General features: G+C 35.2%; 1 protein-coding gene across 1 annotated transcript in view; it reads right to left on the reverse strand.

Annotated features, from left to right (window-relative positions):
• Positions 1-5,817: 5,817 nt before the first annotated feature.
• Positions 5,818-16,832, reverse strand: part of cyribb (CYFIP related Rac1 interactor Bb) — a 122,436-nt gene continuing 111,421 nt past the window's right edge. The window contains 6 exon segments of the mRNA NM_207078.1: positions 5,818-6,091; positions 9,374-9,444; positions 9,648-9,774; positions 9,913-9,992; positions 10,082-10,198; positions 14,409-14,486. Of these exon segments, the coding sequence (NP_996961.1) occupies positions 6,028-6,091; positions 9,374-9,444; positions 9,648-9,774; positions 9,913-9,992; positions 10,082-10,198; positions 14,409-14,486 (537 nt within the window). The 3' untranslated portion in view covers positions 5,818-6,027.

Genomic DNA, 16,832 nt, shown 5'->3' on the forward strand with positions numbered 1-16,832 from the left:
ATAGGTGACCTGTACCGACCAGTACCGTACCATACCGTACAGTACCAGTCAGTGGAAACGGGCCAAAAGTGTTCCTTAAAGGTGCTAATGTGCAACTGTAAAGGACTGTACAAAAGTGTACCTTTTGAAAAGGTACCACCTCAGTGACAGCTTTTGTACGTTTATTTCTGAGAGTGTACAGTATAATTACTGAAATATTTAAGACCCAGCTTTTATTAAAAAGTGACAGAAAAACAGTGTGAATCTAGAGACAAATGAGTGACATGATTTTAGTTCTCACTACCAGTTATTTCCAGTTTCCAGAGATCTAACACATTCAGTTTAGTCAAGAATTAGCCTTAAATGTAGTTCACTCAAAATCTATCATAATTTACTCACTCTATTTGTTTAAACTGACAAAATGTGAAAAGGTTACATTTGCTTGTGAGATCAGGCTAAAAACATGCAATATATCTTCGGCTTTGTCCTTGCTTTATCAGGGGTCGCCACAGCAGAATGAACTGCCAATCACTCTAGTATATGTTTTATACAGCGGATGCCCTTCCAACTGCATTTAACAGTTCATTGAAACCAAAATTATATCCTCTTTATATTGCATTTTAGTACTGCTGCCGTAGAGCCACCCATAAATACTGTTTTCCTGATTTTTTAAAAAAAACATGCTCTTGGTCCTTCAATCTAAAAGTGCTGCATGGATCTAAAACACGCCCTAAAACACACACACTCACACTCTCTCTCTCTCTCTCTTTTTCTCTATCTCCTCAACCCCGTGACTTTCACTGACAGAGTGCAGAGAGCTCTGCAGTTTCTTCCTCTTTGACCTTCATACATTCCCTTACTGCAGATATACTATGGCCACGCCCTTCTTGCAGCCTGTGAATCCCTGATTGTAATTTCCACTCAATAAAACCAGTTAGGAGCAAACTGTCAATGAACAACATGTTAAAGCGATAGTTCAGCCAAAAATGAAAATGTACTCTGTTTACTCACAATCAAGCTGCTCCCTAATATTTATTGTTTTGACAAATTCTACACCTACGCACCTAGGGCTGCACGATATTGGAAAAAACTGACATTGCGATATATATTGCGATATAAATGCAATTTCATAAGATTACTTGAAAAGCTTGTTAAGAATTCATAATTTTAGATCGATTGGGATGATCGTGTAGAGGAGTGTATCTGTATAAAATATCATTTAAAAAATGATAAGCATATTTAAATAAAACCGACAAAAGAAGCAAATAAACAATGATTTAGGATTTTCTGGTGAGTCAAACAGTATTTAGAAGCAGAAATGAAATAATCATAGTATAATAATAATAATAATAATAATAATAAATATAGCTGCAAGCAGCAATTAAGGGGCCAAGCACTTTTGGCCAAAAGGTGGCGCTGCTTCTGAAGTTTATGAGTACTTTCAGGGCATGGGGTTGGAGATGCATACCATGTTTTGTAATGATATGTGAATATGTTGGTACAATATAGCATTTTTGGCCAAATATCGAAATGGGCGACGCCCAAAATGGCTGACCTGTGAAAATCAGACATCATTCGACTCGACATGCTCTGCCGGATGTAATGAGACCAGTTTTATGAGTTTCGGACGAAAGGTTGAGATGTTATAAGCCAAAAAGCAAGTTTTTTTTATCTCCGGACCACTAGGGGGCAGTGCGCCGAAACTTCGCATATAACCTCAAACCCTAGTTGTCATAACACACACCAAGTTTGGTGTGAATTGGTGAATGCGTTACGGAGATATCGTCTCAAGTCCATTTTCGCAAGTTCTACGTTAAATTTGATTGCAAGTTAAACGAAAACGGTTGGTCAAATCAACTTGAATTCCATAACTTTTGGTTGGCATGGTCTGTAGATCATGTGATTCAATTTTGGTGATAATCGGAGAAACGGCCTAGGACGAGTTCGATCAAATAGGTTTTTTGAATAATTTAAAATAGCGCGAAAAAATTCATGACGGAAAATGACGTCATAGGGTTCGTTTGAATCGGACTGAGCCAAGGAATCAGGGGGAAAAAGAATTTTGATTGTAGCCCATTTGGTTCAAAAGTTATCATGATAAACATACATGAACATTTAGACAAGTGGTGGCGCTAGAGAGTTTGATTTTGAGACTTCATATTTGGTATGATTAATGTTAATACTGTCCTCTATCATTGTGCCAGATGCTTACCATGTTTTGTAATGATATGTGAATATGTTGATAAAATATAGCATTTTTGGCCAAAAATCGAAATGGGCGACACCCAAAATGGCTGACCTGTGAAAATCAGACATCATTCGACTTGACATGCTCTGCCGGATGTAATGAGACCAGTTTTATGAGTTTCGGACGAAAGGTTGAGATGTTATAAGCCAAAAAGCAAGTTTTTTTGTATCTCCGGACCACTAGGGGGCAGTGCGCCGAAACTCTGCAAGTAACCTCAAACCCTAGATGTCATAACACATACCAAGTTTGGTGTGAATCGGTGAATGCGTTACGGAGATATCGTCTCAAGTCCATTTTCGCAAGTCCTTCGTTAAATTTGATCGCAAGTTAAACGAAAACGGTTGGTCAAATCAACTTGAATTCCATAACTTTTGGTTGGCATGGTCTGTAGATCATGTGATTCAATTTTGGTGAAAATCGGAGAAACTTCCTAGGACGAGTTCTATCAAATAGGTTTTTCAAAAAATTTAAAATAGCGCGAAAAAATTCATGACGGAAAATGACGTCATAAGGTGATTTTGAGACTTCATATTTGGTCTAATTAATGTTAATACTGTCCTCTATCATGGTGCCAAATTATACAACTTTCCCGCATACGCCTATATGGGCTGCCATTCAAATCTGGCGGAAGAAACGGAAGAAACGGAAGAAACGGAAGAAGAATAATAATAATAGGAACGCTAACGGATCCAATAGGTGCCTACGCACCTACGGTGCTTGGCCCCTAATAATAACAACAACAACACTATACCATTTTAATTGAGTAAAAATGTACAATTAACCTTTAAGCTACAGACTTTTAATTTACTGCGCCCGAATGTTTAACTTTGTTCAAAATTCTTATAGTCAAGTAACAAAAAAAAATGCAAGTAATAAAGTTTTTTTAGTTTAATGTTACTTAGAATGTCTTATACACATTCATATCTATCTGATTGTCTGTCAATCTGCGTTTTTTGACTGTTTGGTGCCATCTTGATTCTGAATAATGCACACGTTAGTGTGTACTCCATCCGCTGTTTTAGTTTCTGTCAGCTTTGTGTTTTGACTGTTTAGCGTCATCTTGTGTCTGAATTATGTGCAGGTTAGTGTATACTCCATCAGCTGTTTTAATTTCTGTCAGCTTAGTGTTTTTGGCTGTCTGGCGCCATCTTGTGTCTGAATTATTTGCAGGTTAGTGTATACTCCATCAGCTGTTTTAATTTTGGTCAGCTTTGTGTTTTGACTTTTTGGTGCCATCATGTGTCTGAATATTGTGCAGGGTAGTGTATACTCCATCAGCTGTTTTAGTTTCAGTCAGCTTTGTGTTTTTGACTGTTTAGCACCATCTCTGAATAATGTGCAGGTTAGTGTATACCCTATCAGCTGTTTTAGTTTCTGTCAGCTTTGTGTTTTTGATTGTTTGGCGCCATCTTGTGTCTGAATATTGTGCAGGTTAGTGTATACTCCATCAGCTGTTTTAGTTTCTGTCAGCTTTACATTTTTGACTGTTTAGCGTCATCTTGTGTCTGAATTATGTGCAGGTTAGTGTATACTCCATCAGCTGTTTTAGTTTCTGTCAGCTTTGTGTTTTGACTGTTTAGCGTCATCTTGTGTCTGAATTATGTGCAGGTTAGTGTATACTCCATCAGCTGTTTTAATTTCTGTCAGCTTAGTGTTTTTGGCTGTCTGGCGCCATCTTGTGTCTGAATTATGTGCAGGTTAGTGTATACTCCATCAGCTGTTTTAATTTTGGTCAGCTTTGTGTTTTGACTGTTTGGTGCCATCATGTGTCTGAATAATGTGCAGGGTAGTGTATACTCCATCAGCTGTTTTAGTTTCAGTCAGCTTTGTGTTTTTGACTGTTTAGCACCATCTCTGAATATTGTGCAGGTTAGTGTATACTCCATCAGCTGTTTTAGTTTCTGTCAGCTTTGTGTTTTTGATTGTTTGGCGCCATCTTGTGTCTGAATATTGTGCAGGTTAGTGTATACGCCATCAGCTGTTTTAGTTTCTGTCAGCTTTGTGTTTTTGACTGTTTAGCGCCGTCTTGTGTCTAAATAATGTGCAGGTAAGTGTATACTCCATCAGCTGTTTTAGTTTCTGTCAGCATTGTGTTTTTGACTGTTTGGCACCATCTTGTGTCTGAATTACATGCAAGTTAGTGTATACTCCATCAGCTATTTTAGATTCGGTCAGCTTTGTGTTTTGACTGTTTAGCCCCATCTTGTGTCTGAATTATGTGCAGGTTAGTGTATACTCCATCCGCTGTTTTAGTTTTTGTCAGCTTTGTGTTTTGACTGTTTAGCGCCATCTTGTGTCTGAATTAAGTGAAGGTTAGTGTCTAATCCATCAGCTGTTTTAGTTTCTGTCAGCTTTGTGTTTTTGACTTTTGGCGCCATCTTGTGTCTGAATAATACATGGGTTAGTGTATACTCCAGGGAACGGCCAACCCTGTTCCTGGAGAGCCACCTTCTTGCAGATTTCAGTTGCTACCCATATCAAACACACCTGAACCAATTAATTAGGACCTGAACACCACGTCATAAATACAGGCAGGTGTGTTTGATATAGGTTGCAACTGAAATCCGCAGGAAGGTAGCTCTCCAGGAACAGGGTTGGCCACCCCTGGTATACTCCATCAGGTTACATTTTAAAATGACTCCCATTGTTGTTAACTAATGTCTGGTCAACTGTAATCCCTGTGATGTGACTATTGCAAACTCGCACATCAATGCTAATATGATACATTTTGCAACCTTAAACCCAAACCTTACAGTTATTAATGTTGATAACTGATTAATCATGTTAATGACTATTTCAATTTATAAAACAAAGGAACTGGGGTTGCATCAGACAATATCGTGAGATCTAAGTTGCAATGTTGACCACACATTGTGCCAATATTCAAACATGACCATGTCGTGCAAAACACCACAGCTGATTTGTATAAAACCAGATACTGTATGTGCTGCTTATTTGCATAAACCCTAACAACACTTCATTTAAATAAGTAAACAAATCATTATAAAAAATGAAAGCACTTTATTTCCTCTTAAGATCATGTTGTCATCACATCGGACAGATTACATACTATCACAGTTCTTGAAAGCTAGTTTTAAGATGAAAAAAAAAGAACAAAACAAAATTAGAACACCTATTGGAGAAAAAAAAACAACACAAATAGAGAACTATAAAAAATATAAAACTTGAAAAGATCTATCAATTAATCTCCATTTTAATCTCTAAGTACCATTTCAAAACATAATTTAAACACTTTTTTTTCTTTTACACAAAATCAAGCAGACAAATGAATCGGAAACATTAGTTTTCTTTTAAATAGAAGAAATGTAATCATCTTGCCATGCAGAGAATGTAACATTAAATATTAATTCAAACAAAAATAATATATTTCTCTCTTTTTATAGAATTTTTTGTGTCTAGATCATATAGATAATATATAGATATTTTAAATTCAAGTCAAAACACTCACCCTACCTTTATAGGGAAACATTTACCACAAATATAATCTAACAATGCTTTCATAGCTGCCATCAGTAGCATGGCTGTCATTCAGGAACATTAAAAACAAGGGATTTCAGCAAAATCGTTTTTTTTTTTTTTTTTTTGGCACAGAAAACCACACATAACGCCAGTAGCATCTGTTTTGTAAAAAGACAAGAAAAGATTAAGCTTTTGTCTGATTCTTTTCAGTTTAATTAAAAAAAAACATTCTGTGCATCGCTTTAGTCCAGGAGAGAGAGTGTATGTGCATCTCCTGAGCATTTGCTTGAGGCCAGTGGTGTATGTCCCAGAGTTTGTCGCTACTGCAGCATGCTTTTAATCGTTTTAGTGGTCGACTCATCATTAAGATGTTTTGTTGTGTACCTGCACAGAAGACATTAAGTATTTATTATATTTACAGCAGTATTTTGCCACGCGTCAAGCCATCTTAAAGGAATAGTTCCCACAAAAACTGCAATTTTCCCCATAACTTACGCACCCTCAAACTATGCTTGGTGTATATGACTTGATTTCTTTCAGACAAACACAGTTGGAGTAGTTTAAAATGTTATCCTGGCTTCCATGCAGCAGAATGGTGTTGGATAGTTTATTTTGAAGCTTGCAAAAATGCCTAAATATGTCGACAAACTAGCCTACACTGCAAAAAAAAAAAAATAATAAATTGCTTTTCTTATTTGGAGTTTGTGTCCAAATATCTAAAAAAAAAAATAATAATAATAATGAATAAATAAATCGCAAAATCAAGAAACACTTTTTAGCGAAAAAATGTCATATTAAATGTCAAATTAATTGAGACACAAGACGATCTATCAAAGTGTAAGGGTGCAGCAGTCAAACGCAAGAGGCATGCAGGGCACTTAAACAGCACACCTTCGTTATACAATAACTTGCCTAATTACCCTAACCTGCCTAGTTAACCTAATTAACCTAGTTAAGCCTTTAAATGTCACTTTAAGCTGTATAGAAGTGTCTTGAAAAAAATCTAGTAAAATATTATTCACTGTCATCATGACCAAGATAAAATAAATCACTTATTAGAGATGAGTTATTAAAACTATTATGTTTAGAAATGTGTTGAAAAAATAGTCTCTTCGTTAAACAGAAATTGTGAGAAAAAAACAGGGGGCTAATATTTCAGGGGGACTAATAATAGAATGACTTCAACTGTTATAAAATATCTCATATTTACACGCATACATATTCAACAGTTCTGTCTGGTTCTCGAATCTGATTGGCTGATAGCTGTGCGCTATTCTCCAATATCAGCACTCATACAGCCTCTTAACACTTGTATAATAATCCACCCACATAGATTAGAGTAGATCAATAAACGCACTACAGTTTAACAAATATTGCAGCTGTTAGACAACATAATGTACTTTTGTGCCTTTTTTTAGTCGAGAATGTAGTTGTTTAGTGTGAAACTATGCAGCTTATTTATAAAGTGCTTATTTTAAATATAGAATTTTACAAATTCAGCACCAATTAGCCTGTTATTGACCAGAGCAAAAGGGGTTGACTTTCTGCCACAAGATGGCGACAGAGGCTGCATAGTGCGTTGTTGAGGGAAGAAAAACTCAGCGAAAAAAAATTCCAAATTCAAATTCATTACAGCTGAACAAATCATCATAAAACAGATAAGTGACATTGTAAGTCAATCTCTCTCTTCTGTATAGTGCTGTGTTTATAATATAATCTTAAATTGTGAGCAAAATCCTCACTTTAGACATTACGCTACAGAATCATTTAAATACTAGCTCCAAAGTGACTTTGGTGAAGTAGTAATGGCCTCTGCTGTTCTGACATATAAATGTGTAAAGAAATACATATGTAGTTCTTTATACACATTTTTTCATAGTTTTAAAATAAATTTCAGAATAAAAGTTTTGATTTTATGCATACATTTGTGCATACGTTATGATACACAATGAGACACAATATTCTTTGTTTGTCTAGAGCACAGGTGTCAAACTCAGTTCCAAAAGGGCCGCAGCTCTGCACAGTTTAGTTCCAACCCTAATTAAACACACCTGATCAAACTAATTGAGTCCTTCAGGCTTGTTTGAAACCTACAGGTAAGTGTGTTGGAGCAGGGTTGGAACTAAACTGTGCAGGGCTTCGGCCCTCCAGGAATTGAGTTTGACACCCCTGGTCTAGATCAAGGGTGTACAAACTCTGTCCTAGAGGGTTGAGTTGAGCTCACACTTGCTTTAACACTCCTGCAGGAAGTGTCTAGTATCAACCAAGAGCTTGATTAGCTGGTTTTGGTGTGTTTGATTAGGGTTGGAGCTAAATTTCCCTGGACACCGGCCCTCCAGGACCGAGTTTTGAGAGCCCTGGTCAAGATGATTCCTTTTGATTTAAAATATTTTAGATATTTGCACTTATATTTTTCTAAAAACAAGAAACAATAATGAGTGTCTTGTGAAGTGAATCGATGTGTTTTCGTATTGGAGGCTCCATGATTTTTTTTCAGGAACCACTTACCACACATTTTGTTTAACACAGGAAAAAAAAAAAAAAAAACAGTTGGCTTGGCATTTGGCATTACTGTATAACGTTATACAGTAAATTTCTATTTTAAAGATACATACAGTATATGTGTCTACCCGTCTTACATCATACTTTATATACATCAGTTGCCAAGGGAAGTCGGTGATTGGAGTTTATCATTTAAAATTTTGAAATATCTCTGTTAGAAAAACTCGTTGATCCACTTCATAAGATATGTGTTAACCACCTGCCACCATATAGGTTAGATTGACAATGGATTTGTGTGCTATTGGAAGCTTCTACTATCCACTATCCAACACCATTATACAGAATGAAGGGATAAAATTTAACTACTCCAACTGCTTTCATATGACAGAATAAAGTCTTATACACTGAAAATGAGGGTGAGTAGGTTAAAGGTTATTTTTTTTTATTTTTAACTTTTATCACACCTTTAAACTTCATAATTGTGACATTGAACTGGTGGTATACTGTATATACTAAGTAATAATACAAAAAAACAAAGATTACTTTTGTCTTTTTTGACTAACAGACCTACCAATACCCATATAAAAATAAAATAATGCTTAGATATGAGTTTTTTAACCTTCTGTGATTTGGCTTCAAACCTCAGATAAAGATTATCTTAACCAAATAGTTGATTTCTCAATAATAAAGGCTATTATACTACTTATGCTCCTCTTTCTTTTCAAACAAACAAACAAACAAACAAACAAACAAACAAACAAACAAACAAACAAACAAACAAACAAACACAAAAGCATTCATACAAATCTAAATAAATAACTGACTTCATTTAAATAATTTGATTAAATAAAAAAACAAGCTGTTAATTTTTTATTATATTTTATTTAAAAAACAATAAATAAATAAACAAATAAATAAATAAATAAAATGGCATATCAGTATATAACATTAGCCACATTACTATTTATTTTAAACTGATGATTTTTAATTATTAAATAATACCTAATTTAATGAAATATTTAGCATTTTACTTAAAAAAAAAATAAATGTATAAGCTTAAGGAGTGAAATTTATAACTGTTAAATTTATAACAAAAATAGATAAATAATACAAACAAAGTTTAATAATAGGCAAACTGTCAAGTTGGTTTGTGGAATAAAGTACCTGAGAGCATTTAGAAGACCTTCCACACTGTTTGGAGGCTGATCTTTGAGCACTTTAATGCATCCTTTCATCTGTTTGGGAAAAAAAAGCAGTCAATGTAACAGTGGCAGAGTAATGACAGCACTCAACCTCATGAGTCATCATGATGCTGTGAGAAAGCCATCATCACGTTTTTCTAAGCACTCTAATTATGAGTCAGTGTTAGGGACGAGAGGGAGGTGGAAAACTCCAGCGATGGCTTTGCAGCAAACAGGAGATAGTGGTTTTAACTCACGTCTATTTTTGAGGACTTTGCGAATGCACCAACAGGATGGACATAGTCATAAAGGATGATGACCCCGACCATGACACGCAGACAGAAGGAAACGGTCTCCTCACTGCTGAAGCGGCTGCGGTATTCTCTGTATCAAAAACCAAAAAATGAATCAAATCTTTTTTAATTTTGTCTTTAATTCCTAGTTTCAAATTGATTCTATTTGCTAGTTAATACAGATCCAACGTTACGGTGTCAGGTTAAAAATAAGAAATGAAAGACTTACGGGGTTTCCAACATGACTTTGCAGACACTAGCCATGGTACTCAATACATCTGTGGTGTTCTCAATGGGCAAGTTTTTATTCTGTTAGGAAGAGACAATAAAATAATTGTTTCACTTTCAAAATGTCAGATTTGAACTGTTTAAAAAGCAAGAACAAAACAATTTGGTACCTCAGATACGAATTTTGTTGTGCCGTCACTTAATGTTTTCAGCATCGGTGTGGCGTCGGCATAAAATAGAGATATCCGATTGGCCAGCTCATTATTGACTTCATTTTCTCCCTCTGCCTAAATGAAAAACACACCAAGAAGTTGATAAATTAAACCAAAAAGAAACTTTACAAAACAGTTTTGAACATATTCTTCCTTCTGACTTGTTTTAGAATCTATGGGCCCAATCATACACCGGTGCAATAAGGTGCAAGATATGTTTGGCACGTTTTGTCGTTATTTTCAGACCAGCGCAACCCTAAATTTCACATTTTGTGAAACGTAGTTTAAATAGCAAATCAATTTAGTGTTCCGGTCTTAAATTGAGCTGTGTTAAGGCACAGCGTTGGCGCGTTGCTATTTTGAAGAACTGAAATAGACCACGTCATATGGGGCATAAGAATTAGATGTTTGTTTGTTTGTCTAGAACTCCGTTTTATGACCACATTTCCTTATTTTTGTTTGTTTGCTGGAAATTAGAACTGAATTTAGAAATAGTTTTGAAACAAATCTTTGCGCTTAACAAACTAAATAAATATGTAGGCTAATGGATGTCTTCAGTGAATAGTGTACAACACTGTTTCCTTACTCCAACAACGTAAAGGAGTAAAATAAAGAGTAAAAGTAAAGAGAAAAAGAAAAGAGGCTGAATGAAGGAGGCTCGTTCTTTATGCTCGTGCAGATGGTCTGTGAAAGTGAAGCATTCAGTCTTTCCACTAACAAAGTCTGCCATGTACAGTAAATAGCAAATGCGCCATGGTGTGACGCAACTGACTCTTAAAGGGAGGAATGGGAGACAAGAATCTATTTGGTTTAATGCATGTTATGTTCAAAACACACTCATAACTCATTAAGAGAATAAGCACAACTCTGTTAGACCATATACCAGGGGAAAAATCATATTTTTTTTCAAATAGCAGAAGGGGTTTCGGAGATGCCCTCAATGCTTTTGCACCATGCGCTTTAGACTTTGTGCCTAGATCGTTAAAATAGAGCTCAATGTCTCATGAAAATGATTAACAGAGGAACATAAAGGGCGGGACGTGAAGACGGATGAGCATTAAGAGACTTTTTTTCCCCTGTGCCCCAATTTCTCAAGTGCAAAATCAGTCAAAAATGCTAATACATCATTAATGTACTGCATATTTAAAATTTAATCCTTTAAAATGGATGGATTTTTCTAAAACCTAGAGCTAATATGAGGAACAAGTGACATCAGCCAAATTTTGAGTATGCATAGCAGAACTTTAAGCAACAAAGGAATACCTTAGAATTCTGTTAGTCACTTTGATTAGATCAAAGGTAAGATGAGAGAGTTTATTGCCAATTGCATGGGTAAATTATAGTACAAGTAAATGGTTTTTTATTATTATTAAATATTAAATGTTAAATATTAAAACTTTATAATAACATTCTTCTTAACATTAACAAATACTGAAAAATATATTTATTATGGTAGGTATTAAAATTATTTGTTAATGTTAATGAAAGTAAAGTTGTTTATTATTAGTTATTGTTAGCTCAAAGTCAGGGTTTCTACAGGCTTCACAAAGTAAAGACTTTTTAAGAGCATCTTGAATAAAACTGTAGACTCATACAGGGCTTAACACCAAGTTTTACAAATATCCAAGTTGGAACAGATTTTGATTTGCCCTACAAAGAAAATATTGTAATGTGATAAATGTAATAAGGAGGTTTATTCAGCTGTGGAGACCTCTGATAAATGAGACTAAGCTGAAAGAAAATAAAATAAATTAATGGATAAACGTAATAATGCAACAATAATAATAAAACATTTAAATAATTTAAATAATTAAGATGAACTTTTTTTTAATAAAAAAATTGACAAAAATTTAAAAGTTTTAAAAACTATAATAAAGTAATTGTATGTCTGTCCAGGTCAGTGTCATCAGCAGTAAATACATGAGAAACTTTTAAACAAATGTTATTATTATGAAAATAATTAAACAATTATGGTAAAGAGAGTTTAAAATGACATTTTTAAATAAAAAAATTAAACATTTTATTGATAGGAATTGTTGCTGATTGGATGGGTGTTAACCAGAATGGGTAGCTTTACACTTAAAGGAAAATGAAGACCTGTTTAAAAAAAAAAGGTTTAAGACCTACGAGAAAATATTACGGTAAATTTAACACTTTTTAAGACCTAAAATGTAGTAAAGGACAAAATTTTAGGCCTAAAATTTAGTTAAGTTCTAAAATTTGATGGGTGTTGGCCAGATTGGTTAGCTACTGTATGTGCAATTTGACTGGACAGAAATAGCAGGAATGAAGAATCTACTTTAGTTAATCACCATAGACAAAAAAAAGTAGTCATTGCAGGTTGAAGGAAAGTAGTGGAGTAAAAGTACCAATATTGCATAAAAAATTACTCAAAGTAAAGTACACATTTATAAAACTACTTAGTAAATTACAATTCCTGAGAAAAGCTACTCATTTACAGTCATTTGAGAATTTATAATTTGTTACTTTACACCACTGCTGAAACACAGTCTAAATAACTAGATCATACCTATAATATCAAAAATTAATCAAAATTAATACAAAAGTAATGTAACATATTACAAAACAGGGGAAAAAACTGTAATACTATACTTTTTTTTTTACTTTTAAAGTACAGAGTTATATAATATGTATTACATTTTAAAAGTAATTTGCAAATGCAACCAAAGCACAGAATAGCAATAGTAAATGGCTGTAAGAAACTGCCAGTCATCCAAAATAAAAAGCATGAGAAACTAGAGGTGTTGCAGTTTTTTGTAAATGTTGAGCAGCAATATTGATCAAGTGGAAGTTACTGCTTTTTGCCTTGGCACAACTGCTCACTTTTTGCATACAATACAAAGGCAGAGGACAGTAACTTCAAAATAGGGGTCAAAGCTCAGGTTTGAGATCAAGATTTTTTTGTATGTAGAAAAATGTCATTACTAAACATGTGACTGCTGAAAAAAGCAACTTAAACCAGCCTAAGCAGGTTGGCTGGTTTCCAAATGACCAGCTAAAACCAGCTATAACCAACTTGACCAACCTGGTTTAAGCTGGACATAGCTGGTTTTGGCTGGGCTCCCATGTCTGGCTAGGCTGGTCAAGCTGGTTTTAGCTGGTAATCTCCCAGCCTGACCAACTAAGACCAGGCTGAAAATGGCTGGAAACCAGCCTGGAAATGACCAAAACCCCTCTAAAACCAGGCTGGTTGACCAGCTGAAACCAGCCAACCATCTTAGACTGGTTTAAGCTGGATTTTTCAGCAGAGCTATCTATAACTAATGTGTCTGGCCAACAAAAAAAGTCTTTGAAGTCATTTTTCTCAATTCAACACTCTAGTGAGTTTAAATCTTTTACCTTTGAAGGGCAGAATAGGCAGGTAAGAAGTCACAAGTTAAAAGTGAGAATTGTCCCTCTGTTGCTTGAAAATGCTTTTCATAGAGGACGATCAAAAACATCACTTTCAAAATGAGGATAACCAGACAACGAATTTGTTTTTGTTTAAATTGAAAGTGGTTTTATCTTACAGTAAACTGTGTACACCTGCACATTCTGGTGTCAAGTCTAAAAATACCTTCCTAAATAAAACAATAGTCTAAACTGGGGGCCGGTGGCAGATGTGGAGAGTGCTAGTTAGAGTGATTTATTTAGCTCTCTTACAGTATTAGGGCCCTGGGGAGCCATGGTGGGGCTACTGAATTCAGTCTGGGAGAACGTGAGGGGAAAACCAGCGCCTCTTCATGAAAAAAGGTATGCAGACTGCATGGTGTCCCCCAGGGCTATGTATGCGGCCTGCTCTCAGATCAGATATTTGGTCTTAGGTGGGTAACATGTCTCTGGGGAGGACATGCACAAAAGCTGACCACGGATCAGGTGCCACACTATATTGGTGCACCTCAGTGCACTTCAGTGAGCATCTCCGAACTCACTCACTCTCCCAGTGGGAGGCCACTTTCTGTTTGGGTCCTCAACAGTCCCCTGAGGGCTGGTGTGTGCAAGTGGTTGAGAGCTTGAGAATGTGTGTGCGAATGAATATACTGTAGGAAGTGTGTTAGTTATGTGAAAGGGATTTAAATGAAATCAAGAGCTGCTTGTTCAATGGCGTACATTCACATTAAAGGGTAAAAAACAGTCGTGGATAAAAAGAAGTTAAGTAGAGAGAAAAATGTAGCACACAGAAATGTGATTGCAAATAAAGAATGAGATGAGAGGGCGAGATAAAAGACTACAGGAAAGTCTTAGCTATAGAGAGGTAATAGTTTCAGTTGCCGAGAGAACTTACAGGAACGTTATTGATTCTCATCCGGCTCAAGGTCCTCCTGTAATAACTGAAGTCATTCTGAATGGCAGGATTTGTCATCTGAAAAACAACAAAAGACTCAATGTTTTTACTCACTTTACACTCCAATTCAAAAGTTTCAGTTTATAATACATAATTCTATTCAAGGTAGAATGCATTACACTCATCGAAAATGAAAGACTTTATTAAAGTTGTTTGAAGAGATTTATTTTTATTTTTTTAAATAAATGTTGTTATCCTAACTTACAAATAACTTAATGATAACATAATGTTTTTATATACTCAGCATGTTAAAATGATTTCTGGAGGATCATATTTCCTGAAGACTGGAATAATGTCTGCTGAAAATTCAACCTTTAGTCGAAAAAAAAAATATATATATATTTATTTTATTTAAAGCACATTAACCCTTTCAAGAGGCATTTTTTTACTGACTGGTTGAGCTCTTGTCCATAGGTTATCAATAAAATTTAGAAAACAAACTAGTGGTTTCAGTTGTGTAAAGAACATAATTATTTTTTAAAAATTAGAGCAAGTTTCAGTAAAGCACTTCAGAAGCAATATTGAGCATGTTATTTTTTCTATACTGTTAATAAAACGTACACATTTTTATCATATTCCATCAGTCAATCAGGGCTGCATTTTCCACCACCAAAAATGGTCAATTTGATTGGGTTCTGGTGACTGTGGAGCCCATTCTAGTACAGTGAACTCATTGTTACATTCAAGAAACCAGTCTGAGATAATTTGCACTTTAAGACATGGCGCTCTATCCTGCTGGAAGTAGCCATCAGAAGATGAGTACACTGTGGTCATAAAGGAATGGACATGGTCAGCAATAACACTCAGATAGGCTGTGGCGTTGACTCGATGCTCAATTGGTATTAATGGACTGAAAGTGTGCAAGAAAATATTCCCCACACCATTACGGACCATTTTCGGACCATTCTCTGTAAACCCTATAGATGGTTGTGCGTGACAATCCCAGTAGATCAGCAGTTTCTGAAATGCACAGACCAGCCCGTCTGGCACCAACAACCGTGACACATTCATAGTCACTTAAATCACCTTTCTTCCTCATTGTGATGCTTGGTTTGAACTGATCGTCTTGAGTTGCTACCATGCCATTGGCTGATTAGAAATGTGCGTTAACGAGCAGTTGGACAGATGTACCTAATAAAGTGGCCGGTGAATGTATATGGGTCTCCAAAGCAAGTTCACAGAAATATTTTTTGATCTTTTTTTTTTTTTTGCCTGTCTGGTAAAAAAAATAAAAATAAATTAAATAAAAATCTTGGTCCCTTTAAAAAGTAACAGATCAGAATTACACAATGCAGTTTTAGGCCATGTGCTGTGTGTCTTTTTAGGTTTGAACGATAGTAACTGTTAGACTTGTCTTAACAGCCATTAAAAAATAATAATAATAAATGCAAAAGAAGGCAAATCTCCGGGCACTTGCTAGTCAGACGGGACTAAAGTAGACAACTACAGTCTGGTAGCCTTGAAGGCAAAGAACACGGATTAGCTAAAGCTTTAGTTAAATGGCTACCAGTTCTTTTAGGTAATCAGAGCAATCTTTATCTGTCAGGACCTAGACTGTCTGGGATCCACACGTCCTTTATAGAAGCACTGTTTAAACCTGAAGAGTTCGGCAGTATTTGCAGCTTGTGACAGATGGATAAATATACTTAATGAAGACTCAAGTTCAATTTAGGGTTGGGTGACAAATTTTGTGACAAATGAGGGCGCTGCTTGTTAAGACGACTGCAAAGACGAGCTGCAAAACAAAGGTCAGTGAGATGAATGACCTCTTTGGGATTTGCAAGAGCAGAGGTCACCTATAATTATTGCAAATGCTCAGTGAACTTTGAATTGAGAAAGTAATTATTAAAACTGATATATTAAAGTCAGAAAAAACCAACTGAAACAAAAAGTACATTTTAATTAAGATTAATATAATGAATAGCCCTTAGAGTCGGACAAAGAAGAATAAATGAAAGTTTAAATTGATGAATTAATGAATAAAAGAGTACTTTTTGTTTAGTGCCATATTTTATACTAGCTCCACTATACTAACTAACTAACTAACTAACTAACTAACTAGCTAAATAAATAAATAAATATATAAAGCTTATTTTTACAAAGCTTGACAACACAAACTGTGTGTGTTTTCAGGTTTGATTATTTCTTTACATTAAACAATTCAACTTATGATACACTAAATATGTATGGAAATATAGATACGTGCTGGCAACAATATGGGCTCTATCATACACTCGGCGCGATTTGTTTTTAATTCCAGACTAGCGCAACCCTAATTTTCAGGTTTTGCACCTCGTTATTTAAATAGCAAATCCATTTGTGCCACTTTGTGGATTCATAGGCATGCTAGTGTAAAATAGAGGT

This window comes from Danio rerio, chromosome 24 (genome assembly GCF_052040795.2).
Source record: "Danio rerio strain M-AB ecotype USA chromosome 24, GRCz13ab, whole genome shotgun sequence".
NCBI classification, from domain to species: Eukaryota; Metazoa; Chordata; class Actinopteri; order Cypriniformes; family Danionidae; genus Danio; species Danio rerio.